The sequence below is a fragment of the Gallus gallus genome, chromosome 2 (assembly GCF_016699485.2).
Source record: "Gallus gallus isolate bGalGal1 chromosome 2, bGalGal1.mat.broiler.GRCg7b, whole genome shotgun sequence".
NCBI classification, from domain to species: Eukaryota; Metazoa; Chordata; class Aves; order Galliformes; family Phasianidae; genus Gallus; species Gallus gallus.
In genome coordinates, this window is record NC_052533.1 from 33208408 (window position 1) to 33234992 (window position 26585).

The following is a 26585-nucleotide window of genomic DNA, read 5'->3' on the forward strand; positions in this document are numbered from 1 at the left end:
AAGTATTGCATTTTGTTCTCCAGCAAGCTTCCTCTCACACATCTCTTGCACAATGATCCTTCTTTTTTTAAATTTACATCCTTGTAATACACTTTTTTTCCCTCCTCTGTAATCCTTTAACTGCTTTAGTAACCTGATTTTTTTTGTTATTACCTTGTTTTTCTTTCCCCCAGATCCTCTGCTGTGTTTATTGGTATTATGTGGGCAATGCACTTAGTTTTAAGCTTAGGGTGGTTGGGATGTTGCATGTTAGTAGTGGATGAAATAGTGAAATAGTTGTGATGAACCGGTGTGAGGATGTTTTCCGTTCATATTGATTTGAATAACGAGAAAATTGTTCAGTGCTGTTTCTGGGGAGATTTGGTAACTTTTGTTTTGAGACCATCTTTCTCTTTTGTCAGGATAGAATTCATAAAGGATCAGTAATTTTGACAAGAGTCTCTATACGATTCAAATAATTTTGAAATGAGCTGTTATTTCCCATATTCAGCCCATCATTTCCTTTATTATTATGTCATAAATTTGACGCTATTTCTCTTGAATTATTTGAAAAATATTTAAAGTTGCTGTTTGAGTAAGCAGAGGTAAATGATTTTTTGCAGAAAATAGAAAAAAGTGCAGAAAGATGCTTTTGTCTTTACTTAGATCCATTGGATTCTCTCTCTCTCTCTCTCTCTCTCTCTCTCTCTCTCTCTCTTTTTTTTTCCTCAGCAAATACCTTCTGACTTCAGAATTTTTATAATAGTCCGGAAAATGGTCTTTCTGTATTATTGGTTTTAGGTTTCGGATCTATTGATCTGAGAACTCTCAGAACAAACCTGAATGACTTATCAGTTTGTATTTGTAATTTTCATTAAACTTCGTTAAGAAAGAATCATAGGAGAATATAAGGTGGCTTCAGTTCAGAAACTAGCTCTCATAGTTTAAAAGCACAACAAACAGTCTGAAACTCAGAATATGCCAAGGGATAGTACCAGGTTGATCCATATTCTTCATCCTGTGCCTTCAGGAGATGGGGATGTGTGATTATGGGTAACGCTGTAAAATGGTTGGATGTTTCCCTGGAAGAGACAGGGTTCAGCAGAAACGGTGACTGCCCAGAGCCATAGGGTGTATTCTGCCTATGTCTACAGAGCCATCATTTCTCTGCTGCGCTTGCCAACAGGGCGTGTGTTCTTGTGGAGTGATGTGTAATTCTCTCCATGAGCGCATGGAAGCATGACTTTAAGAAGTTTTTAACCTTAAAAAAAAAAAAAAGAAAGAAAGAAAAAAAAGCATCGCCTATCCGAAGTTAAATGGTTGCATGTGGGAGAAAAATGCTTAAATGTTCTCTTGATTGAAGCTAAAAGGAGAAATACTCTCAAACTGGTGAGAAGTTAAGCTGATGATGATCTATTCCCTTTCCTCTTGCAGTTGGAAAGGTTGAGAATGAATACATCTAAGCAGCTTGTGGATGTTTTTTTTTTTTTTCTCCACATTATTTATTTTAACTTGAATGTTAAATACTGCTGGAGTGTATAGCATAAGCACACTGGCAAAGGGAGCATTTCTATAAGTTCTTTAGTGTCATAATCCTAGTTTCTGCTTCAGTGGGAGTGGCTGGGAACTTTGGTGTGGTATGAAACTTACTCCTAGAGGAAATAAATTCTCAGTTCCTGTCATTAGTGGCCCGTTCCCTATGTGAACACTTAACACCACTTGTAATAAAATGAATAATAGTAGTAAGCTCATATGACGTCTTCAAGGACAGTTATGAAGGCCTCTGAGAAAACTTCAGATGTCATATTTTCTCTGAGTATGCACAGAGCAGGAGGAAAGCTCTATGTCATGGCTTCTGTTGACAGCTCCTCCCCACTGGTGTGATGGGAGCTCCCCACCTCGTAGGAACTCATCTTAACCATCATCTCAAGAGCTGGAAGAGAATGAAAAGGGCAGTTAAAGTGAGAGGTTATTCATGGATCTCTGGTGGAAGAGTGTGTAGAACTCCTTAAAAGTACAAGCAGCCTACTCGAATAACTGTATAACTGCGATGTAAAGGTCTGTGTTTCAGTCAGTGCTGGTGAATTTTACCTTCTTCCATAAGAGCCAAAAGTCATGCCTGGACTACAGTGTCCATATCCTCTCAGAACTCACGTGATGCAAAAGACCGTTTCAAGAATTTTGAAGGTCATCTGCATCATGCGTGCAATGGGTCCTAGTCTTGATGTGCTGGTGACTTAGTGTCATTCTGTATGTTGTGATCCATATGACCAAATCAGACAGGCTTAGGGTCAGAGATGTTGTGCATTATCTTCCTGCCATCTTTCAGAGTGTAGGCCTTGTCATTCGGATACGAACTTGCTTGAACTTCTCTGCAAATTCACAAGCATCTTACCAATGCAAATTGTTCTGAGACTGCCAAATCCCTTTCCTGTGAATGCAAGAGTCATGCGCAGTTTGACGTTTTGTTGGGAAATCTTAGACTTTCTCTTGGCAACTCTGTATATACTAAGTATAGCTCCTACCCAACACCACCACTTGCATTACTAAGAAGAACGGACATGTGAATGCACTGACAAGTTTTCACTTTGTTTTTGCTTCCCAAGTTCAGCCTACTTGCTGAAGAAATAGTGTATTGGAATTGGCTAAAATTTTGAGATAGCATCACAAGTATGTAAGCTAGCAATTACAATGTCTTGTGTGCTATCAAAATTTTTCATACCTATGTAACTCAAACCACTTACACTTTTGAGAGGTCTGAAATCATAGGTGAAAAGGGTAAAAATTAAGAAAAGAAAATGGGAACACTGAATCTAGGAAAGCAAGAATGTGAAATTAAATCTTTAAATTCTGCCAGTTTTGAATCCTGAAGTAGATGTGGCTGTGATTTATTTTGTTGTGGCGTCTTTTTTTTTTTTTTTTTTTAATCAGAAAACACAAATCCGTTGAAGAAGAGACATTTTTTATAGGAATGTGCTAGGTCAGGGGGAACTTATTTTGGAAAAGATGCAATATATCTAAGTTCATTCTCTCCTACTACCTGATGGTCATAATATATTACTGGGCTATGAAAAACTGTAGTTAAAGTCCTTGATCTGAATTCCTCTTACAATCAATGCTCCAAAGTGAATACTGGCTATCCTCCTGCTGGACCTGATTCATACTGTGTAAATTATTTCTTAGAACAAGAGCTCAGATGGGTGAGTAATCTGACCATGTAGCTGTAGGCAGTTCCTCTGCTTCTTTATTTAAAATCAATCAGTCAATCCATCAATAAATCAACCTATCTATTTATCTATCTATCTAGAAATGAATTGGGAGATAGGAGAATGACAGCTATGGACTACCATGTGTAGAACCTTTATGGCTTGTATGGTTTTCCATGAAGAATGTCATTTCAAAGGGCTTGCTCTTGTTTTGGTTCAAAATCCAATTTTTTGTTTAGCTATGGAATTCAATATATTGTTTATCTTGCTTGTCCCCCACATTTGAGCAGAGATTTGAGTTCCATTTTTTTTTTTACCAGCTTTTTCTATCACTGTCTTGTATTTTGCGTGCTTCCTAAACACACTGTAGCTTAAGTTGGAATTATGAATGAAATTTAACATGCGTTTTCAATCCTGAGTACTGCAATGGTCAAGAAGTGAGCCTTGGTCATAGAGTGTGGGTGTAAAGATGTTTTTTTTTCCCCTTATTCTCAGCCTTGCATTAGGTGGCAATGGAAAGTTTCTTTTCCTCTTGCTGCTAAAAAGCCACATGTTGATACTTGGTAGGAAAAAAAAGTACTATTAAGATTTCTGTATTTTTCATATGCATACACTGTGGGTTATCTCTGGCTTGAGATTTTTGTTTGTTTTTAAATGCAGGCCAAGTCAAACCCTGTGGTTTAGCAACAGTGTGTATCGTGTATGTAGGGATAATAAAAGACAAGTTTAATTCCAGAGTTCCTTCCTTAGTATCATCCTGTTCTCCTGTGGTGTGTTCACTTTGTAGATATTAATTATCTGTAATTTTTTTTTCTTAAGAACTTTTGAAGGGCTCCGTTACCTGAAGCAAAGGTTACACATGTGAAAATACGGTGCTATTATTCTAGACCTTTGGAATATTATTGCTCTACAAAATATATGTAGGCTATTAGAAATGGCTGTTTCATGATATACTACGTACTGCTTGTTACTTCAGGACTATAAAGCTTGATCTGCTTGTCAGTCTAAGCAGACCTAGTACACAGTAAACAACCCGCACAGTAAATCAAAGTGCCATGCATTCACCACAGAAGTCATTTTCAAACAAAACATATATCACATTCAGCCAAAAGAATGTGTGTTAAATGTCCCCATTATAAATCATATGTCAGAATCACAGAAGAGAGATTAGTCAACTTGCAGGTATTTTTCCATTCATACTGCCCAGTAGAAGCAAATAATTATTTTTCATTTCTTTGTTGTTTATTACAAAAATATGTATTGATTTGGGATTTGCTAGGAGTCAATAACTTCTCATATTGTTTATGCTTCCAGATTTCTAGTTGTTGTCTGATAGGACTCACAAACAATATACATTTTTGTCTGCAATCTTCCTTTTTCCTTCCTTTCACAGAATATCTCCATGCATAACACAGTTGGAGGAGCAATGGCGGGACCTGGATCTCACCAGCTGACAAATACAAGGATGCCGAACCACGACACCAGTGTTGTGATTCAGCAAGCCATGCCATCTCCGCAATCCAGTTCTGTCATTACACAAGCACCTTCCACAAATCGACAGATTGGGTAAGTCTGTTCCCCTTTTTTCATTTCTCTGTTTTTCTGGATCCAGCATTTGCATGTAGGACAAGATGTTGTCCTATTGGTTTCTAAGGAGTTTGCACTTGATCCTGCCAGCATGCAGCAAGAATCACTTTAATATACATTCCTGTGGGGAAACAGCCACAACATGACATCTACTACAGACCTGTCCATTCGGTTCAGCAGGGGCAGAGTGCTGTACTTGTAGGAAAGTCTTACTTTCTCCTTTAAAAAAAAAAATTAAAAAATCTGCTTACAGTCAAGGTTCCTGTTCCTTTAACTGTTCTGGGCAGGCAGATGCAGAATTTCTGAAGCTGATCATTACACTTCTTTCAGCAGGAGTTCTGGGTTTAGGTACTTGGCGTATATGAAGAAGGCTACCAGAAAAAAAAAAAAAAAAGTCCATTAGGATAAACAGAGTTTGGCACAAAGACCTCTGTGAGCGGTTTGCAACTACAGATCTGAATTTATTCCCCCAGATTGACAGTATGGATGCTCACTGTATTGGCTTGAATGTCTACTTCCAGCAGACATGAGGTCTTCATAAATCATGATAACTCACTTTTAATTATACAGAAACTGTTCAGACAGTTTGAGGGTATGGTTTTTTTTTTTTTTTGTCACACAATTCTCAGAATTTAGACTTTTTTTTATGCATGAAAACATATGGATAAAAAGATAAATCAGTGGACTGAGAATGAAGCAGCAGTTTAGATTCATTAACTGTCATTTGTAACTTGGTCACATCCATTATATGATAAGTGCAAAGGCAGTCTCCATCTCCAGTCATTGTCTAAATAATTGATGAGCAGCTTGCTGTTTCTTCGGAGTAAGACCGAAAAGTGAAATCCTGGCACTGAAATCTCAAAGTCCAGTTAGTCTTCAGTTTTCTTTCAAGATTCTCTGTGGCTGAGGCAGAATACAGATCTTAGGCTCTTCACCTCCCAGCCCTGGTGGCAGGGATGGCTGCAGCACTGACTGCTCCAGAAGTGTTTTACACACAACAACGTTCCCATCCACAGTTCCAGTTTACCAGTTCTCTTGGCAAGGCTCTTTTACTTCCTCTTTTCCTATTGTTTCAGGATTTGGTTACTAACACATAAATCAGTTAGTATGGGTGTGGTAAAAATATCTGATAGCTGTGCTTTCATACATGTTATGTATCAACAAAACACCGTGTTCAGTGCAATAGTTTTCACTTGTGAAACCAAAAGTTTTTATCTTACACATGTCCTGCTCTGTTTGAAGATGGGCTGACAGAGGGGAGAAGTAAGGAACAGTTTATTTTCCACTTTTAGAAAGAAAAACAGCTGATTCCATTATCTGGGTTAAGGTTGATAAAACTCTTGTTCTAATTGTGAATGAATAGGTCTAGTGGTAATAATGATCATAATTAAAAACAAAAACAAGAATAAAACCCAACCAATTTTTAATACAGTAATGAGGTGTTTTATAGGAGACTTTGTTTGGCTTCCAAACAATTGTTTCTATATAATGAGGAAAAAACTGCATGTGGTTTTGCAAGACCCTGCCAGTCAGGTTTTAGGATTGCATTGTTTCAGGGCCATGGTGATTAGGATCTCCAGAGTTGGAAGGATTGAGGATAAAAAGGTCTGTTTCCTAGTCACTGCTGAGTGTCTCGTTTGGGAAACTTTTGTCATGACATATCTTAATTCTCCATGTGACTGATTCCCACAAATGTTTCCAAACTCTGAGTCTAAAGCTGCTCTATTAGGAGACAACTGTCAGTGTTTAGTCTCTGTGTGAGCTGGTGTGTGAATGAGACTTATGGTATGACCTCCAGCACACTCCCTTCCCCATTCTTCCCTCTTCCTAGGAGGTTTTGTTTTTTTTTTTTCATGGTGTGTCCTAGGAGATAATTGCTGCATTTTGGACTTCATCTACTTGCCAAACTGTTGAGCATCCCTGTTTGTCTTCTTTTTCTTCAGTCTTTTCCCTGTGGTGTCTGCTTTATTTATTCAAAGAACATATCTTGTCATTTCCATTTATCTTCATCTTATCCTTCTAAATGTGCTAAGAATTATATCCAAGAATCATTGTGGGGAATATGGGCTTGACAGTGGTTTCAATATTAGGCAGTTGAAGATAAATCCAGATGGATTCAGAAAATGTTTATGAGTTCTGCAAAGTTTGGTGGTTTTAGTTTGGTCTTAAAAAGTTGTGATGGTCCATTATTTATTTATTTATTTAACAAGCCCAAATTCTGAGGTGCTCAAGTAAGTGGTTTTGGGTTGGGCTCTCCCTCTTTTTTAAGACATCTGAAGTTGCCCCAAAGGGTAGATGAGTCTTTACCATGGAGAATTGTGCCAAGGAATGGCCTTTTTAGTGAGCAATAAAAACAGCAGAGAGCAACTGGAGCACCGAGTTCTGTAAGAGCAGGATCAAGCCCTAAAGGTTATATAGAACCATCTTGTAGCAATATTCTGATTTTTATCACAGCCACAAATATTTTAGTGTCAGACTACAGCCAAGCCACCTGCAAATGTTTGTGATGGCCTTACTCCAATGAAAACAGGGAACAGCAATGAAAGTCTTCATTGAGACCCTGCTCATAGGCTGTGCTCCAGTAACAGAGAATGGGACCCACCTGTGCCCCCACACAGCTCGCTTCATGGGGGAGGCATTGGGTGAGTTTGCAGCAGCTGAAGTTCCTGAGGGATATCAATTTCCCTTCCTTTCTCCTCCCTCCCTTTCTCTCCATACCTCTCTTTTTCCTGTCTTCTACTCTGGCTCTGAGGGACTGCCTATAAAATGAGATATTGACACCAGGCATGGGAAAACATGATAGAATGAGTGCTCCTGGGCAAGCCTTACTGGCACAGTGCACATACACACATTGTTTCAGGTATTAGGCTTCAGCTACTACTGAACAGGCATCCAGCCAGATTAATCAGAGAAAGGGAAGAGCATGAAGAGTAATAAGTTAAAAAATAAGACAGGGTGCTGTCCCACTTTCCTCTTGCCATATACCTGATGGAGAGCAAGCAGCAACGTGGTTGCAGCAACCTGGTGGATAGGCAAAAAGGTCTGAGATAGTATTTAGATAGTGAGGCAGCCTCCTGGCCACCCCTCCTCCCTCCCCCACCAAGTTTTTAGCATGTGGGAGGAATGCTGCAACTAGTAACTACTTGTGCTGATGAAAAATCAGTTGAGGAACACTTAGCAGTGAAGGGTGTCTCTGGCTGATTAATAGCACATCATTTGGAGATAAGATACATGGAGGAAAAGCAGTAAGGCATATGGAGGGGAGGAAGGGGAGAAAAAAATGATATGAGACATGCATTTGTCAAAGGTATAGAAAGGCAGATAAGCCAAATCAGCTAAAGATACAGGACTCTGAATTAGTGTGTATGATAGCTATGTTTGTCTCTCTTTAAAAAAAAGCAAATTCATTATTTTCAGTGACAAAGCATTCAGCAATGGGTCTGAAAACTATGGTTAGACAAATTAGCCAACGCAGCACTCTGTTTTATCTGAGAATACCTTTTGCTAGGTAAGGTGTCTTGTAAACCTGTGAGGGCTTTCTAGGTTGTTGCAGCCTGACATCTCTGCTTTACTGAGAAAGTAAACTGCTGCTGTTTTTCAAGTTAGTAGCAGACGTAACAAGTAGTAATCGTTCCAGCTTGAAACACACTGGTACAGCTCTATAGCTAAAAGGGAATGCAGGAGGATTCATGGTTGTCACAGATCCAGAAAGTTGTTAACACTGTACTTAAGGCAGAGGGAGATGTGAGTCCAGCTTCAGTGAACTCAGACTCCAAAGTGGACATAGAGCATTAACCATGTGATGCAGATTATCTGTTTTCAAAGTGGTGCAGAGCATTTTAATCAAGATAAGATGGTCTTTTGGCACAGCATCAGAAGGAAAAAATTGCAACCATATTTGATGAAATGCAAGCAGGTAGGAGAAGGCAACAGGAGGAACTTTGGAGATGTCTTTGGTTCCTTTATGTACTGAAGAATATGGTACCAATGGGAGGGGGCAGCCTTTTAGTCCCCATGTGCAGCACGGATTTTAACACCTATGCATTTCCTTCCTGTTCCTCTCCTCTCTCATGCTGCCATACATATCTCTTTGTTTCCAGTTTATAATCCCAGGAAGCCTGGGATAAATGCTTCTGTTCCAATTCATGTATGTGAACTGAAGCACCATAACATGTTGTGAGGTGAGGAGAAAATGGGAGAGATGATGTACTAAATGTTCTCTCGACTATGTGATCAAGTCAATTCTGTAGCATTGGCTGTAAGAACAGCCAGCAGATCAGTGGAAGGGGAGGAAAAGGAAGAGGTGGGAAAAGAAAGCATCTAACAGTGTTGTTCTGTCCAAGAATATATATATTTTTGTCTTTATACTGGAGGTTGGAGCTATATTCCCTATTTCAATGCTTCTGCGTTTTTTTTATTCTATTTGTTTATGCCAATAAACATTTTTTTATCTTTCCTTTTACTACACTGGCCTCAGCCAACCTTACCATGGAATCCTATCATGCCACATGTGCACAACAGCCACAAAACTGTGAACCCCAGGTACATTTCCTAGGAAGCTATTACAAGTGAGCCATTTGCAGAAACAAATTGTCTCCTAGCTGATGGCTAGTCAACAGTGATGTGGGAGAAAACATTGCCTGATAGATAGATCCCTTTGAGCTATTTCTTCTCTTGTGGCCTTGGGCAGCAGCCAGCCAAATGTTTACCTGCACACTTAGCTATGCTGGTCTGTGTGTGACATTGGGAAGCTCTGTTTGCTCCCCAGTTTCCCCTGCTGTTTACATCGACATGTTCAGGAGCTGCTGACTCAATCTCTCCTGACACTGCTGAGTCAGGAGGAAAAAGGAAAAACAGAACCAGTGTTTCACACACAGCACAAAGGAGTGATTGTTAATGACATCTCCTGTATCCCAAAGCACATTCTCTTGTGCCCTCCCAAAACCTGTTTCTTGCTGTAAGGACTGGGGAGAGGTTGGAAGTACTGCCATATATCAAGATGACTTTCAGGGGACTGAAAGGAAGATCATTAGCTATATAACAAATAGTCTGTCAGCCAGGAATGGAGGCAGTTTAGTGTGCTTCTTATTTGACTTTTGAAGTCAACTCTTATCCTGGAAACTACATGGTAGTTATACGTGTTGGTTAAAGTTATTAATGTATGAGGTATGGCATGTTCTGTGCTTTCTATTTAACAAAAGTCCTAAGCTTATTAGAAACATTACTTGTTCATAGCAACAATAAAAACTGTGTCAAGGATATTGCGTGACTTCCTGGCCACTGACGCTTTGTATTATCATCTTTTGCTGTGAAGAGAAAGTAGACATCTCTCTCCTGATGATTGTTTCAGACAGATAGTGACGCCACATTATAGAGAATTTCTATATTATTGTTTTCTAAGGAATGGATCATGAAAATTTGTCCAACCATAGGAGAGCAAAGTCAGAATAGGTGACTGCTCCCATAACTGTGTCTGAATAGAAATACCAAGCTTTCACAGGCACAGATTGACTCTCGTATCAGAGTAAATCATGGAATCATAGAATGGCTTAGGTTGGAAGGAACCTTAAAAATCACCCAGTTCCAACCTCCTGCTATGGACAGGGCTGCCCCCCACCAGATCAAGCTGCCCAGGGCCCTATCCAGCCTGGTCTGGAGTATCTCCAGGGATGGGGCACCACAACTTCTCTGGGCAGCTGTGTCAGTGCCGCACTGCGCTCTGTGTAAAGAATTTTTCCCTAACATCTAACTGAAACCTCCCCTCTTTCAGTTTGAAGCCATTACACCTTGATCTATCACTATCAGACCATGTGAAAAGGCACTTCCACCCTTGGTTATAAGCTCCCTTCAAGTACTAGAAAGCAGCAATGAGGTGTCCCTGGAAACTTCTCTACTCCAAGCTAAACATGCCCAGGTCTCTCAGTCATTCTTCACTGGTGAGGAATTCTAGCCCTCAAGATAGGACTTCATAGATAAGGACTTAAATATGATATACAGAGAATATAGCATTCATTGCTTAGTTTTAGTGGTTAGTATCTCTTATGTACGTACCTCCAGTGTATATATATATTATACACAGTGTATAAATCATCTTTAAAGGTGTCATCAAAATTTATAGTCAGATATTCTGATTTATATGACTCTTTGAACTGAAACAGATGTAAAATCATTTTCGGATAGAAGAGGATCTCAGAGTTGCAGTGGGTTTGATGCAACAGATCAAGCTTTCCTAGACCAGAAATGATCATTAGAGTTCTGCACAGCCAAATCACATAGCTCTGTTCTTCATCACAAGTTTGCACTTAATCTTCCCTGATGCGTGGTTCCAGTGTGTGTTTTATCCAAGTGTCAGCATGTTTGACAGGTAACTAAGCTGCAATAAAACACTAACTAAAACAATGCAGGCCTTGTTTGGTGTAAGGTTTTAATTTTTTTTTTTATTAAGAGAATGATGTTCAAGGTCCAGAGAAAAAAACTCCTTTAGAGATGCTCCATCATGCCATGTCACTTCAGCGAAGGGCTTAAATGTTTGGTGAAGGTGGCAAAGTGACTGAGTGACTAAAAAGTGAAGCACTTTATGTACAAACAACTATGATAAATGTCATTGCTCACTAACAGGTGATAGCTGTGTCTGCTTCAAAAAGGGAATTGGCATCACTGTGGTAAACAGAAACCTCAATTTTAAATGCTTTGTCTTGTCAGTGTATTTTTTGAATTCTTTCAAAGGGATGTAAAACGGTTAGTGAAAAACAGTGTTAATGATTACTTTTTTTCTTTTTGAAGCTGGAAGTTGGCTGAAAAGCAATGACAAGTGCTTGTGGACAAACACAGAAATTGTAGACAATGCATGTAGATGATTTTACTATCTGTGAAAGTAGACATCCCTATTAATTGATGAGTTCAGTTTAGAAATCAATGGTATGGTATATATTTTGAGCAATGTCTAGTAACAGTCTGCCCAGATCAGCAAGGAAGTGGTGATTAGGTAGAACCAGCAGGTAGACTGAGAAGTGTTCACTTTGAGTGCAGGAAGAGTGTTCCTCGGAATAGGAAATAAATTAGAGAACGTGCTTTAGAAACATTTACTGTTATGAGCATCTGTATTCTGCCAACAGAGACCTTTATTCTGAGCTCATATAAATGAAGTGGAATTTTGCCAGTAAAAAAGAGGGAGTTGTGTTAGTCCAGTTGTAGGATCCAGGTCCTAATTGGTTTATGAAATGAAGGGGGCAATCTTTGAGCTATTACCAGCTTCCTCTGCTGTAAGTGAAGTGAATCGCAGCTGTTCTGATAGGGTCCATAAAAACTTGGCAAGGTAATAAATGTTTTCAATGGACAATTCTCCAAATGAGCAGAATCCAAATCTCTGGCTTGCTTGACGATCTTTATAGAATTGCATATACTTCCTGGGGAATTCTGATTTATATTTATAGTACTTTTATCTAATTTAGAACCATAGCAATCCAGGCTGACCAGTGCTGTAAACATTAGGACACCGAGTAACATTCATGGCTTTAACTACAAATTAAGGCACAGTGTGTATGTATCAAACGTTAGATATAAAAAAAAGATTGTGCACGTTGTTTCTTTTCTCCCTTTCCTTGCTCATATTTTTTTCACTTTCTGTCCTTGTCTCTTTTTTTTTTCCTTTTTTGAGATTACAAAAAAAGCACAGCACAAAATGGTTCTAGATACATTTTTTTTTCCTAACGTTTATAACCCTACAGTTTATTTTATGCAAATGCTAACTTTCATGCTTTATAAATTATCTTAAAAAACTTGCAGTTTTCTGGAGCTGATCAGATATGTTGATCCTGACTTCTCAGTAGAGCTGTTGCTCTGAATGATTTGTTCAGCTCCTGGGGGGTTTGAGAGTGTTTATTTACATCTAAGAGTCAGAGATACTGCTCCCTAAAGATGCCAGGCACAGGTTCAAGTCCAAGCTGATGTTTTGGAAATAATTGTACATGTTGAGGAATTCACCATTTTCCAGGAAGAACATTCAGTGGTTGTTTAGAAATCTGTACTACTTCTTGCCTTTGCTGGCATTAAATGTTTTTACTTAGTGGCTGGATGTCTTTAAATTTATATATATTTTAATTCTTCCCAGAAATGTCTAATTTTCCAGGCTGAGATAAAATGACTCCACTTTTAAAAGTAAGGTGACCTAAAAATAACATAAATAGAGAACATCATGAGAAGTTTCTTGAAGAATAAAGAGTTGGGTTTCTCTGTTGTCTGGCCTTGGAGCTCGTGCTGTTATGAGCACCCATTTTCATATCTGTATTTGGGCATTTATACAACATACTGACTGAAGTGTCTCTCTGTGTATCAGTCCTCATATGCCAGATGTTGCTTTCACATCTCAGACTTATCGTAGAATCATAGAATGGCCTGGATTGAAAAAGACCACAGTGATCATCTAGTTACAACCCTCCTGCTATGTGCAGGGTCACCAACCACCAGACCAGGCTGCCCAGAGCCACATTCAGCCTGGCCTTGAATGCCTCCAGGGATGGGGCATTCACAACCTCCTTGGCCAACCTGTTCCAGTGTGTCACCACCCTCTGTGTGAAAAACTTCTTAATATCTAACCTAAACCTCCCCTGTCTTAGTTTAAAGCCATTCCCCCTTGTCCTATCACTATCCACCCTCATAAACAGCCACAGAAACTTATGTCTCTGGTGTCTAGAGAGCAGCCATGCCACTGCACTTCAAGTGCAAGGTGATGTCTCTGATGCCTCTGGTATTAAAGGAATGCAGCCAGGAAGAAAGTGAATATCTATCTCTATCTCCTGACAGGTGGTTTCTCATACCATATGTCCATGTCTTGTAACACACTGTAAGGTTGTTCCATGTATTGCATAGGAAGAAGGATGAACAGATCTGAATGGTGCTGTCGTGGAGCACCTGGAGAGAGCTGTGCAGGGAAATCTTCTCTGACACGCTTATGGGCAATGCTTGTGTTCTCACTAAGTGCTTTTGCACTACTGCTGGCAATGGCAACTGGAGACATGAACATCTGACTGTCCCTGAAGGAGACTCTTTTTAGATAAGCTGGACTTGATTAATTCATTATCCCTGCAAGTTGTTGATGCAACTTCTTGGGGTGGTACAAATAAATAAGCATTCTGAAAGTGACAAAAAGTATCAATAGTCTTCAGATATTCAGTCAAACAATAAACTCAGTTAAAATCAACAGGCTGTAATGGATGGCTGACTCTGATGAGTTACTGATTTGAAGAAATGAGCTGGAACTGATAAATAAGACCAATTTTGAACCAACTTCCTATTATTTCTCTCACATAATACTCTCAGTTTTTGCTTGTTTCAAGTGGTTCCGTTTGCTGGAGGTTACATGGCACAGGTATTAAACTAATATGTACTGAAGATATATGATTTGTACATGTGAAATCAGAGCTGGTTATTGCGTCCAATGAAAGGAAGGGTCTTGTGGAAAACTTCTTTACAATTAATTTCCTCTTTAGCCTCACTTAATTTCTTCTTTCCCCGCAGTCCATCCCAGGCCCACAGAGAAAGGAGACTTAGAATGCCTTTGAGTTGTTTGTGACCTGTGGGGAAGTAAAATATGAAGCTGAATAATATTTCTAATGTGAATTACTAAAGAAAGCTGGGAGAATGCATTCATTGAGTTCCCTTTATGCTATACTAATTTGATGTGGAGAAAGATAGGGATTCTGGGCTCCACAACAGGGTAGAATCCATTCTTGCTTCCAGATTTTCCCCTGGCTTCTATATAATTCTGTTGTTTCAGTAAGAAAGTTGTGACTCAAAGGATTAATTCTAAATCTATATAAAACACAATTAGCAAAGTTCGTTCAGAAGCCATAAAGTAAAAATATATTTATCTGTGAAAACTGGTGTCCCTTCCAGTATGGTCTTCTATATACAGCGTAGGAGTGTGGATCTTTCTGCTGCATGTAAGTGTAACATCAAGAGTTGTGGGTCCTTAACTCCTATGAGGCAGATGCTAGAAGAAATACTGAGCCTAAGCAGAATCCATAAATGTAGGGGGAAGCAAAAAATTGTTATACAAAATAAAACAAGTTGGGAGCAAAAAATAGAAAAATAAATAGTAATAAAATAAAGCATTTTAAACCTCAAAGAAAAAAAGTCAATTTAGAAACATCCTTAGAATATTCAGTGTTCCTTATGACCAAGTTGGGAAGCTGTTAAGATGTGTCCTTGATGACAATGTAAATGACTGCAAGCCAAAAAAACTATGTTGACAATAAAAACTTACTACCGAGTGTATGTTTCCTTCTTGCTCCTTCTGCTTGCTCATTATATGAACAGAAAAATGGAGACACCCCTGCTATGTTTACAGGCCCTGCCTTGTTATTTGTATGATGTACAGAGAGTTGAAAGCTGTATAGCCATCACTGCTTATTGGAAAAACCTGGAACTAATTAAGGGACCTCATTTGTTAGTGCTCGTGTGTTCAGTGGTGGAAATAGCTAGAGAGAACAGTTCCACCAGTGAAGAAGAGTGCCTTTTAATAGAACTATAGAAAAATGACAAAAGCAGCAACAGTTTCGGGGCATAAGCATGAAAAATATTAACTTGAAAAAGTTTATTACATTGGTTTTACAAGGGTTTTTTTTTTGTGTGTGTGTGTGTGTGTTTCAGTGGGGATAAGACAATTCATCTGAAATAGATGATGGCTTGTAATGTTTTTACTTGTTAATGATTTAGTTTCTGGACCGAAACTTATGAATTGCAGTGGAAGTTTCAGTTAAGTAATTTTCAGTATTGGGGTTTATCACTGTATTACTGGGTCTACTTTGGTCCTTTCTGTGACATTTTCTTCAAGGAATTATGAGAACTGTGTATCCTTTCCATGCCACTTTTTCAAAATCCACGCTGTGCATTCTGAAAACAAGAAAGCAATCTAGGTAAGCACAGGGGCTTTTTTGCTACTCCTTTTCTCCCTACAGTTCTTCTGAGCTGTCTGCTTAATGCTGAATTTTAGCAGAGCTGCTCCCACAAGTTGGGATAGGTTTTTGTTTACAAGTTTGGGTCACGGGGCGCAAGGTGGGAAAATGAAGTCCCGTTGTACAGTGCCTTCCTTACTGTTGCTAAATTGTGTTGCAGTTTTCTGGGTGGGAAGCAATGGTAATGCCACTTCACTCCAGAAAGGCATAGTTGGTGAGTAAATGAGAAGTCACTGTCATTAAGGCAACCCAAGGTATTGTATAAAAAACAAACAAACAAACAAAAAAGCCAACCAACCAAACCCAACAATCTGAAATCAGGTGAAGATCAGTCTTGGAAGGTTTCAGGTTTTGTTGTAGTTTCTGTTTGCAGTTCCTTCTGTGTCCTGTGCCATGTCTCGGATACATTTTTTTTTTGTCTGACATTTGATGTGACAGCATAAGGCATTTGTGTGTATGTGCACATGCTTCTGCAAGTTTTTTAAGATACAAGAGCACCTAAGGTTGTTGCTAGATGCTCATCCCTTCTTGTCCTCTAGTTTTGCAGAGTTTCAAGGGGACGTGATCTTTTACTAGAAGTTGTGACTCTTCCATTCCCAGTTCAGTGGTGGCTCCAGGGTTCAGACTTGCAGCCTCAAAATAAACTAGACTAAAGGGTCGTTACTGTCAAGAATAAAGCCATGTATTGTAACTGAGAGTAATCAGTTTGGAACACATTTGCAGATTCTTTGTATTAGCTTTATCAAGTCGGGCCATCAGAGAGCAGATAGACAGGTAAGACCGAAGGACCTCTGAACCCAATTAAAATTGTACCACAAAGAAATCAAATTCATGTGGTTTACATTTCAGAAAGTTACATTTGGTGGGCTGTACTTACTTTTATTCTGTAACCTAATGCAGACCATGTGAACATTTGAAACGCTTTTAACAGTTAAACCAGCTCGAATAACACGGAACCAGAGCAGCAATAAAGAATGAATTAAGACTGATTGCAACTACAGCCAATTTTTTTTACTGCTTAAAGAAATATAAATGAGTGATATATCTAAAAACTACATTATATATAGTAATTTTGTCTTCAGGTTTTAGCACTACAATAGCCATTGTCTTATCTTTTAAAGCAAATGTTTTGTTTAAAAAGCAGTTCTAAACCCACAGGCTTTTATTTGTGGTGTAAGAGTAAGTCTGGATGTGCGGTGGAACCACTGCTATTCCCACTGATGCACATAGTTTGGGGATTGGTCATACAGCTCTGAGATAATTCTGAGGAGCTGACATTTAAAATACTTGGCAGAGCAAGGCCATGAGTATGAGAGGATAAGAAAAATAGGTGTTTTATTTGCAGTCCCTTTTGTGAAAACCAATAGACGTGTTCATTCACGAACACTCTCCGCTCGCTGACATTAGATAGGCGTTATGTATGGAGCAAGCATTCGGCTGGTGCAGTCTGGTATGTGTTTAGTTCCTCTGTTTTCTGAACAAAGAGTCCTGAAGCCTTCAGAATATTGGACTGGAGGTGGCAGTGCCAAGTGTGCCTAAATGCTTTGTTTAACTTCAGGAGAATGATACTGTTTGCATCCAGGGGGAAGAAAATGGCTGGCTTAGTTAGTACTCAGACCATTCAGTAGATCAGTCTTCTCATTGTTTCCTTCATAACAACAATTTTCCAGGACATTGGGAGGTCTTCCTGGCATTGGGGAAGGCGATCAAGCCAACAGCTGTTGTCTGTGTTGCATTCTGTCCTAGCGGAAGAACTTCCTAGGGCCCCAACCCTTTCCTTGCATCTCCAAGACACTGAAAAGCAAATCCTGTGCCATTCTGGTTTTTGGCACAGAGCCACCTGGCCATCAGCAGCTGAGCCCAGCTTCCTGGCTCCATCCTACAACTGTTGTCCTGAGTGGATACAGCTCATTTTCTTCAGCAGCTGTCCTGATGTGTCCATGCAGCAGCTTTCCTCATTGTTCCTGGTGCAGAGCTGGCTGCTCCGTCATCTTTGCAACCCCTCTTTTCCATAAGATTTTGGGGCTTGTGGTGGAGAGCAAGTTCTGGCATGGGGCTCTCAGTCTAGCCTCACTGAAACCCTAAGGCTGTGCATCACCAAGATTATTTTTGTGATTGCTCTTCTTTCCCTGGGACATGGAACTCAAATAGCATTCAGGAGGGCTCTCCCCCTCTCTGTGGGGAACAGCTTGAAGATCTGCTGTCATGATTGCTTTCCAGTGGCAAATCATTAAAGAGGAAAGATCTATATTGATGTAAAAAAAAATTACTATTTTTTAAATCTCAATTGAAGATGTTACAAAAAACTTTTTTTCTTTAAAGAAATACTGGCTATATCACCATTCCTAATCAGTGACTGATGCACTGCTCCTGAAGTGCAAGCTCTTTTAAGGTGTTAATGTGGGGAGCTTGGACTGCTGTGGCCCCTTGTCAGAAATGGTAGGACTGGAAGAAAATATCCATCTGAACAGATATGTAGATATCATTCTACAGATGGGAACCAAAACATCAGAATGGGAAAGAATCTACACCCTGCTCTCTCACTTTTGTTTAATACTGAGCTTGGCGGGTAGTTCAGGATGCTTGTGCTGGCTCTCTGGGAGAGGTATCTCAGTCCCAGCAAATATTCCTTTCCTTTTTTTTTTCTTTTCTAGTTTTAATCATGTTTGCTCTTGTTGGAGAGTTGTTGGGGCCTGTAGTTGAGATTTTCCTCTGAATGTAAGGATTAGAAAGATACTGAAAATAGGAGAGAGACATCTCCTACAGGTGCAGAAGCATACGAGCTGGGGCTAGTAGCTATTCCAGTGTTGTTCTCTTTTGGCTGTACAAGGAGCAACAATAGGCTTACTTTGAAAGGAGAAAATCTGTGTTTTGTAAGGCAGCTTGTGGCAGTTATTTTCCTTCTGAAAATAACGAGATTAATGAAAGGTTCTAAACTCCGTTTTATGCTTTCATTGATACATAAAGAAATGATTCTTCGCAGTGTCTGTATAAAGCAGATAGAAGAGTGGAAGTGGGGCTGGACCCAGGCCCAGAGCACTGAAATGAGAAGGCCACACAACTAGCCATTCAAGTCGCCGTCAGCAAAGTGGTGCTGCAGCATTGCAGCCTGTAGTTGTGAGCTCTATATCCGCTGTCCTATGGCTCTTTCTAAGCACGATCACTTCTCATACACCCATGCTGGTTTACTATTTCTGCACAGTACATAAATAGACAATAGGCAACACTCAGTTGCATAGTATTTTTTTTTTGTGTGGGCTGACTTTGTTCAACTATTGGCAATTTTACTTATCCAAATATAATAATAAATAGTGGGAGTCTAAATGATTAATAGCAGTGCTCGTTGAAACATAAGCAGTGTTAGGAATTAGTGTGTTTTCTCTCTCCTTATAATGATGCAAAATTCAAGACTGTGACAAAGAATGAGCACAAGGGATGATCTGGCTCGTGCCTTCCTTTTCAGCAGATGCATCCTTGGGGATAATTTAGATATCATATTTCATCCTTGTTCTGCACACAGAGTGGAGTGGAAAGTAACTGCTGTTTTTGTATCGAAGGCAGGGGATACGATGGGAGAATAGCTTTGCTAATCCTTCATTTCAGCCTAGCTGAAGCTTCCTATGTCTGTGAGCCCAGAAAGCACGGTTGCCTGGTTCCCACATTGAATGACCTGGCTCTCTGGGAAATCTTTGAACTGCATCTCTTTCAGCACCTCTCTGACAGTGCCTTCTGGCAAGCTGTCTTGACTGAGACCTAATGCATGAGAAACATTGCGATGGGACATGCAGGTTTCTATGAAGGCAGAAGGCTTCCTTCTCGCCTGGATGCCTGAGCTCAGTGTCTGATTTTATGTGGAGGGAGTGGTGATAGGGTGGAGGGTGAGAACTGATAAATGCGTTGACTGTGAAACATTTGGAAACACTTGAGCATGAGCGCTTTTCCATTCTTACCCATCTGCTGCTTTCTCTGAGTGCAGGGAAGTGATGGGTGAAAGGCTGAGTTCAATTCCTAAAGTTTCCACTTAGCAAAGATGAAGGGTCAGATCCAGGGAAAGCCCAAAGAAAACATCGTTTTCAGTTTCTTTCCCTTTCGTTTCTTTCCCCTTTATTGGACAGTTCGGTAATCACTCCAAACTATGGAAAGAAGTTTGGCCTCTTCATTCTTTCCTTCTCCCAGCACAAATCTATTTACTTACTGCTAATCTGAGGCAATGGTTCAGTCCCTGTACCTGCCATGCAGGGGTCATGTGCCCCATGATGCTTAAAGCTCTACCTCCTGCCCATCCCTCAGGAGGGACACAGGGGCAGAGTGCACTTTCCTTCTGGGCAGCAATGGGGAGTGAGCCTTGTTGCTCTTCCACCTCAGGAGCTGGTGCATGGCATGGTGTGTGCAGATGGATATCTTTCTCTTGTTTGAAAGGAGCAAAGTGCAATTCTCAACATTTGAATTTATACCCAACACATTCATCTTACTGCAGAGCTTACAAGTACACAGAATCCAAACTAAGCTTTCAGGTAATGTGTTCACCTCAACCTTGCTATTTCATTTTTTTCTTCTTTCTTTTGCACTGTCCTTTTACCAAACTTTAAAGAAATAACGTCTGCTTAACAAAGCAGCATTTCATTCCTAGTGTTGTAATACATGCAGCAGTCATGGGCAGGCAGATACAAGATTTTAGAGACCCTCGGGGAAGTAGGGAGGGCTGCGCAGAGAGCCAGGTCTATACTCTCTGCCTCCAGAAAACTTAATGCAGAAGAGGTTCAGAAATTTCTATTTGAAGTATATTTGGGGAAGAAGTGAGAAGACAGCAGACTTCACAGAAAAGCCAGGGTCCATGCTGGTGCAGAATATTCCCTCCCTCTCAAGCCCAATGTGCGTAGTCAGCACTTCGATTCACTCCAAGCCTTGTTAGGGAACTTGAACTTCTTGACCTGCTGGCCCAGAGATGAGTGTGCAACAAAGTGACTTTGACAATAAACAGAGAAACTATTAATAAAATTTACTCTCTGACACAAGCAATCCCAGCAACTATTTTAGATGAGAGGATGCCTAGTGAGAAGAGAACAGTGGTGACTAAGGGTTAAATAAATGTCGACTGGGCAGGATCCTGCTACGTGATTCTTTTCCATTGTTTGCTGATGAGGTGCAGACGCTTGGCTGTCTTTAAGCGACCTGGAATCTGGGAATACACTGCTTTTAAATGGGGAAAACTGATCTTTAGAGATACCTTCCTTCACAGCTTCATTTTTGAATACTTAAAGACATCCGTATTTTTTGTAATACCAGTTTTAATTTGAGCAAAAACTTGATCACGGAGCCTCTATGAATCTGCAGTAAGCGAAGGAGAAGGCAATGGTGTGGACTGCTTGTTTTAGCAGTCCTCAAGAAAGCAAGCATGGAGAGGCTGGCAGTCACTGAGCTAGAAGCTGGCATGAAAAATAAGTAGCTGCTAAAGAAGGTTCCCAAGGTAGTGTAAATGCTGTGCAGGCCATTACCTGTCCAATCAAGGGCACCTTTGAAAGGATGCCTGCTGGGAGGGGGTTGGGACAGTACCCATTGGCGCAGCATGCTTGATCTTGTTCCCAGAATAGGCAGCCTGGTATTCCATCTCTAATACTGGAAGTCAAGGAGGGCACAGTAAAAGCTTGTTCCTTGGAGGTAATCTACTCTCCTTATATTGCTACAGTTTCCTGGAGGGACACCCAGTAAAATAGACTGGGCAAGGAGCAAAGGCAATCTGACAGCCAACATGCCTGAAAGGTCAGATTAGATTGAACACTTAGCCTTTATCCATTAGCATAAGCTAATAAATCAGGGAAACCAGCAATGGCCAAGAAATAGCTGTGTCTTTGTAACATAACCACGTCTTAAACCAGATGGAAAGGGCTCCAGGAAATCTGAGGACTATAGATAATACTCTAGATAATTTGAGAGCTGCTTCTCAGTGACCTCTTTGATAACCCTCACCACATAAGGATGTTTACGGGCTAAAATGTTTAGCTATGCTGAGATGACAACTTTATGGGGTAAGAAAAATAGCACAGAGTTTTATTGTTGTTGTTCGGATGTGGGTGCAGCTTTCAAAGGTTGCTGTAGCCTTTCTGTCACTAGAACTTCTTGGAAATAATGATTTTCTGGTTAGGCCTTGGGCTGCATTAATTGTTTGCAGGGTGTTAGTCTTCATCTGTTGTTAATAGGTTGTTAAAAATGAAAAAGGCATGAGGTGTTCTTGGAGCAGTCTGTTCTACTAGCTGAGGGAGTGCACCAGGTGGAAGTTATTTTACAAAGGTTCCACTTTGAAGGGCTGCTGGACAATCTAGTGTTTGCTGATGTGAGAGCATATGCAGTGCCTTCCCATAGTCTCTAGACACCTTTCCAGCTACCCCTTGAGACCATCACAGACTGTCCACTAAAGGCCGTGGAATTCAGTGAAGCCTTTCTATTCAGGAAAGTTAGAGGGAGTTCCTGTTGATCTACATGGAAAACCTTATCTCTTTTTTTTTTTTTTTAAACACTTTGTCTAGTTTAAATAGTCTGCATGGATATGCCTCCAAAATTCGCAGTGGTAGAGTCACTTTTACATACTGCAAATTCAACTTGTCCCATGGAAGGAGAGTGGTTAAGTGCATTACTTTCATTTTACATCTGTTGCACAAGCACTACGAACACTGGCAGTATTTCATAACTTTCCATTAATGAAAGGAATTAGGATGGAAAGCTTCCTCAGATTCTATCTGCCAATAAGACAGTTTGCATAACCCAGTCTGGAGAAAACAAGGAAAACATGCACTATATGATGAATGAATCAATACCTTCTAAAGAGATAGAAGAAAGCATGCGATAGCAAAGTTGAACACAAGGGAGGGAATTGTAGGCTTGTCCTTCCTTGATAAACTCATTTTCTGAGCAATTTGAAAAGAATGGAGTCTTGATTTAGAGTCTTTTATGGCTACTGTAGTAGAAATAATTAACCAGAATGAGAAAAAAGTGAAGCCTAATACTGTACTGTAGAATAATAATACTACTGTAATCTAGAATAAGGCACAAATGTTAATAAAAATGTTAATAGGTGTCCTTTTCTGTTTGACATCTGTTTTTTGATCCGGTGGGAGTATGCCAAGACATGTTTTCAAGCCATGCTGCTAAGGTTTTCTCTGTGTCTGTGAGGGCTAGTAATGTCAGTTTTCTTTTTAAATGGAGCATTAAAGTCACTTTTTTTCCAGAGTCACTATTCTAAGAACTGAAAACACTGTGAGGCTCATAGTCATTCAAACTCAACAGATAACAGTGGGAGGAAGAAAAGATCTTACGATTGTGGCAATATTCTATTAGCTCCTCTCTGTACTGTCATTACTTTCCAGCTCTGCTGTGTGGCTTCTTAGATCTTTTAAGCAGGTGGCAGAACCTAATAAACTATTATAGAAGAATGGCAGAGAAAATAGATAGAATGACATGTCTCTGAGATGTCAGAATATCAGCCTGTAGTTTTGGTGTTGGCCTTCCAGTGAAGTACCTGGGTTTGCACTCCCTGTGGCAGCCGCCACCTAAAGATGCCTGATTTCACCAGGAATTACCTATATGTAAAGGAAAACAGGGAGACTTCTATTTGTGATACAAATGCTGGTGACTCTTAATTATTGATGTAACTGTAAGCACAGGATGTATATATATATATATATAATTTGTTTCTAAAAGTGGTAAATTGCCATTGTAGACGTTAAAAAAAAATAATAATGGTAGCTATTGTCAAGCACCTGTCTGCATCAGCTTGAAAGCAAATTTGGGTAATTCTTGTTGCTCTTGCCTGCCACAGCTAAGCAGTTCTCAACCCACTGGAGATGACAGAATGGAAAACATGGTGACCCTGCTTTAAAACATGCTCTTTCAAAGAAAAAAAATACTGGTAACTAATCCTCGCCCTGGCACAGCTAGCGTGTCAGCAAGCACACTCTGCCCCTTTGGGCAGGGAGGGACGTGTCTGGCCGACGTGCTGGCACTGGCAGGCTGCCGGGGACCTGCGTCCAGCCCTCCTGGGCTGAGGGAATGTGCTATGAGAGTCATAGGGCCTTTGGGGATGGGTGGGAGGAAGGAATGGCCTGCTAGCGAACGCACAGTGAAAGACTTCCACGTCTCAGCTTCAGAAAAGTCTTGGAAAGCAAAGTCCCATATGTTCACGTCATAATACATGAAGTACAACAAACTTGGCTGTGATATAAATGAATGCTTCTTTTTAGTGAACGTATGTGTTGTTGAAACTCATAGGAAGAGTTTGGAGAATAACTAACGTAGGCCTAATAAATATCTCAGCATAATGTTGAAGAAATGATTTGGAAGCCATCATCTTCAACTGGTTCTTAGTCCCAGTGAAGCTGTTAGCAAAACTTGTCAGCATAACAAAGACATCTCCATTACATACTACATCCTTGATGTGTAGTATTTGCATACAAGCATTTTGCAGAAAAAGTCACGACAGACACATTTACCCCAAATGTCCATTTTTATGAAAGATGAGGAATGGCACATGCATTTTATGAGGGACTGCACCTTTAAAGAATATTTTGTGCTGAATTAAATCAGTTTTTCTGTAGTTGCCTGTTTTGTTAGAAAGATCACAGCAATCTTTTTCGCAGCATTTTCTTTTTGGTCTTTTAGTCAGAATGTGCTCTGTGAGAAACCAAATCAGCACAGGATTTTCTGGGCTATGTCACTGATTGAGAACATTGTTTATCAATCCTGACACAGGAGCATAGAGATTTTCTGACATTTCTTCCTCTTCTCCTATGCAGATTTCCCTGAGCTCCCTCTGCTTTTCCTCTCCATTCTTGCCTGCCCTTCCTCTTTAGCTGGAATCAGGACGTTGATTCCTTCCAAGCACCTTTAACATTCTTTCCCTCCCTCCTCCCCTTTTATTCTTGTTGCTTCTTTAAAGGTGATAAATAGGAATGTCAGAAGGGATGAGAATATTGATATTAAGCTACATGTTATCCCAGTTACAATGAAGGTGAATTGTCTGTTTATTTAAAAAAAAAAAAAAAAAAAAAAAACGAAAGATCAATCCTGGAAAATTTAATAAATGATTTTGATAAATTCTACCCAATTTGGAAACAGAAGAAAGCATTTAAATAAATAAATAAACAAACAAATAAATAAATAAAGGTTACACCAGAGAATTACTTTTGAACTGTCACTAAATTCACCATAGCTGATTTCTTCTGCTTGCGTCATGTTTCAAATCTACTCTCTCCCTTCCCCAAAGGTCAGGTCAAGGACTGGCATGTGTGGTGCATGTCAAGACCTGTGTCTAAAGATTGAGACTAAGCCACCACAGCACTTCATTCTCCCCTGTTCACTTCCACTGCCTGTTTAACACCGCTTCTCTGACCTTAACTGTGCCCACTATTTTGCCACAGTATCTGTGACGGAACCTATTCTCTTTGCTTCATACCTTGCTTGTCAAAATGTTGGTGAAAACTTCAAGAGAGTTTTGTTACACGCTGAAATTTGTCAGAAAAGGGGGAGCAGGTAAAATGCTGTAAGATTTAAGTCTGAACTATTTTTGAGGTCACAACAAATTTGTCTCATGGAGTCTTTTTCTCTCCAGGCTTTCCCAGAGGCAGGTCCGTGCGCAGGTTTGATGCAGCTGAAATAGGCTACGTCAGTTTCAGTACACTGCAAACGCTTTGGGATGTGCAAACTTCACCCATTAGCTAGTTTTGCTGGCTGTGCAGCATGGCTTACGTGCTCTTGGTGAAGCCCAAGCTGAACTCATTTAAGCTCAAAGCTACACCCTACTGTTTAGCAAGAACACAAGATGTGCAGACTGACTTGTGATTAGTGTCATGGCCTCAGGTCTTTGAAAAGACTAAATTGAAGTATATTCTTGAGAGATATTTGGCAATTTAAAGAAATGCATCAATTTCACATAGAATTGACTATATTACTAAATAAATTCTGAAAATGATTGTACTTAAGTCTACTGAACCACAACTCTAGTCCTCTACATTATTTGATGAGGAAGTACTTCCACACAAGCAAATACAATGCAGTTAAAATTACTGTCACAAGGGAACTGAACTTAAGTCAGGCAGCTGCTTACTACCTCCCTTTATGTAACGATAGAAAAATGCCTTGGCCATGCCAGTGGGATGTGCACCCAGGTGTCTGCGATGGCACACAGCTGCTGCAGAGCATCGTGCCCTGTGCAAGCAGTGCTTTCCTCCCCTCTGCTGTCCTTGCTCTCCCGATAGATGGGTCAGGCTGGTGCAGTGCAGCATGCCGTATCTCGTCCTGCCAGCCCCAGCCCCAGCAGTCTCTGACCTTTTCCAGACCTGATATTTGTGAGCTGACAGCAGCTCAGGCCCAGCTTGTGCCAGACTGGTTGTTTTGCTCTGTGATGATGGACGAAACATGATGCGGCTCTGATCTGTATAGCAAGCAGCATGGCTTGTCAGAGGTCTGAGAGCATAGAATTGACTTCTAAATAATGAGAACAGTACTAATAGCAATTAAAAAGTATACTTCCTGCAAATCTGTCTTTTTTCCTTTATTTTTTTTTCCTTTCTTCTGTCTCAAATCAGAAACTGGTTAGTAAGTAAAACAGCGGATTTCTGCAACAACACTTCTGTCAAGGAAACATTCTGTACCTGAATTAACAGTCTTTAAGGCATTGGTTGCTATATGGGTTATTTGGATTTATGGCAACTATTGGACTTTAAACATAACCTGTGTCAAAATGCCAGTTTTCTCCTTTTGTCCTGTAATCCTCACTGGGGCAGTCCTGCAGGGCTACTGGCTCTGTGCAGTAGAGCTGACACCTGGGTGGCCCCAGTCCACAGCTGTGGGTCTTAAGTTGGAGAGT

The 26585-nt window shown here is 40.1% G+C and overlaps 1 protein-coding gene across 2 annotated transcripts in view; it reads left to right on the top strand.

The window, feature by feature from the left end:
* Nucleotides 1-26585, top strand: part of CREB5 (cAMP responsive element binding protein 5) — a 251008-nt gene that overhangs the window by 73565 nt on the left and 150858 nt on the right. For both annotated transcript variants that reach the window (XM_015281825.4, XM_040695558.2), the window contains exon 5: nt 4579-4751. In XM_015281825.4, coding sequence (XP_015137311.3) covers nt 4579-4751 — 173 coding nt within the window. The remainder of the gene's footprint in view (nt 1-4578; nt 4752-26585) is intronic.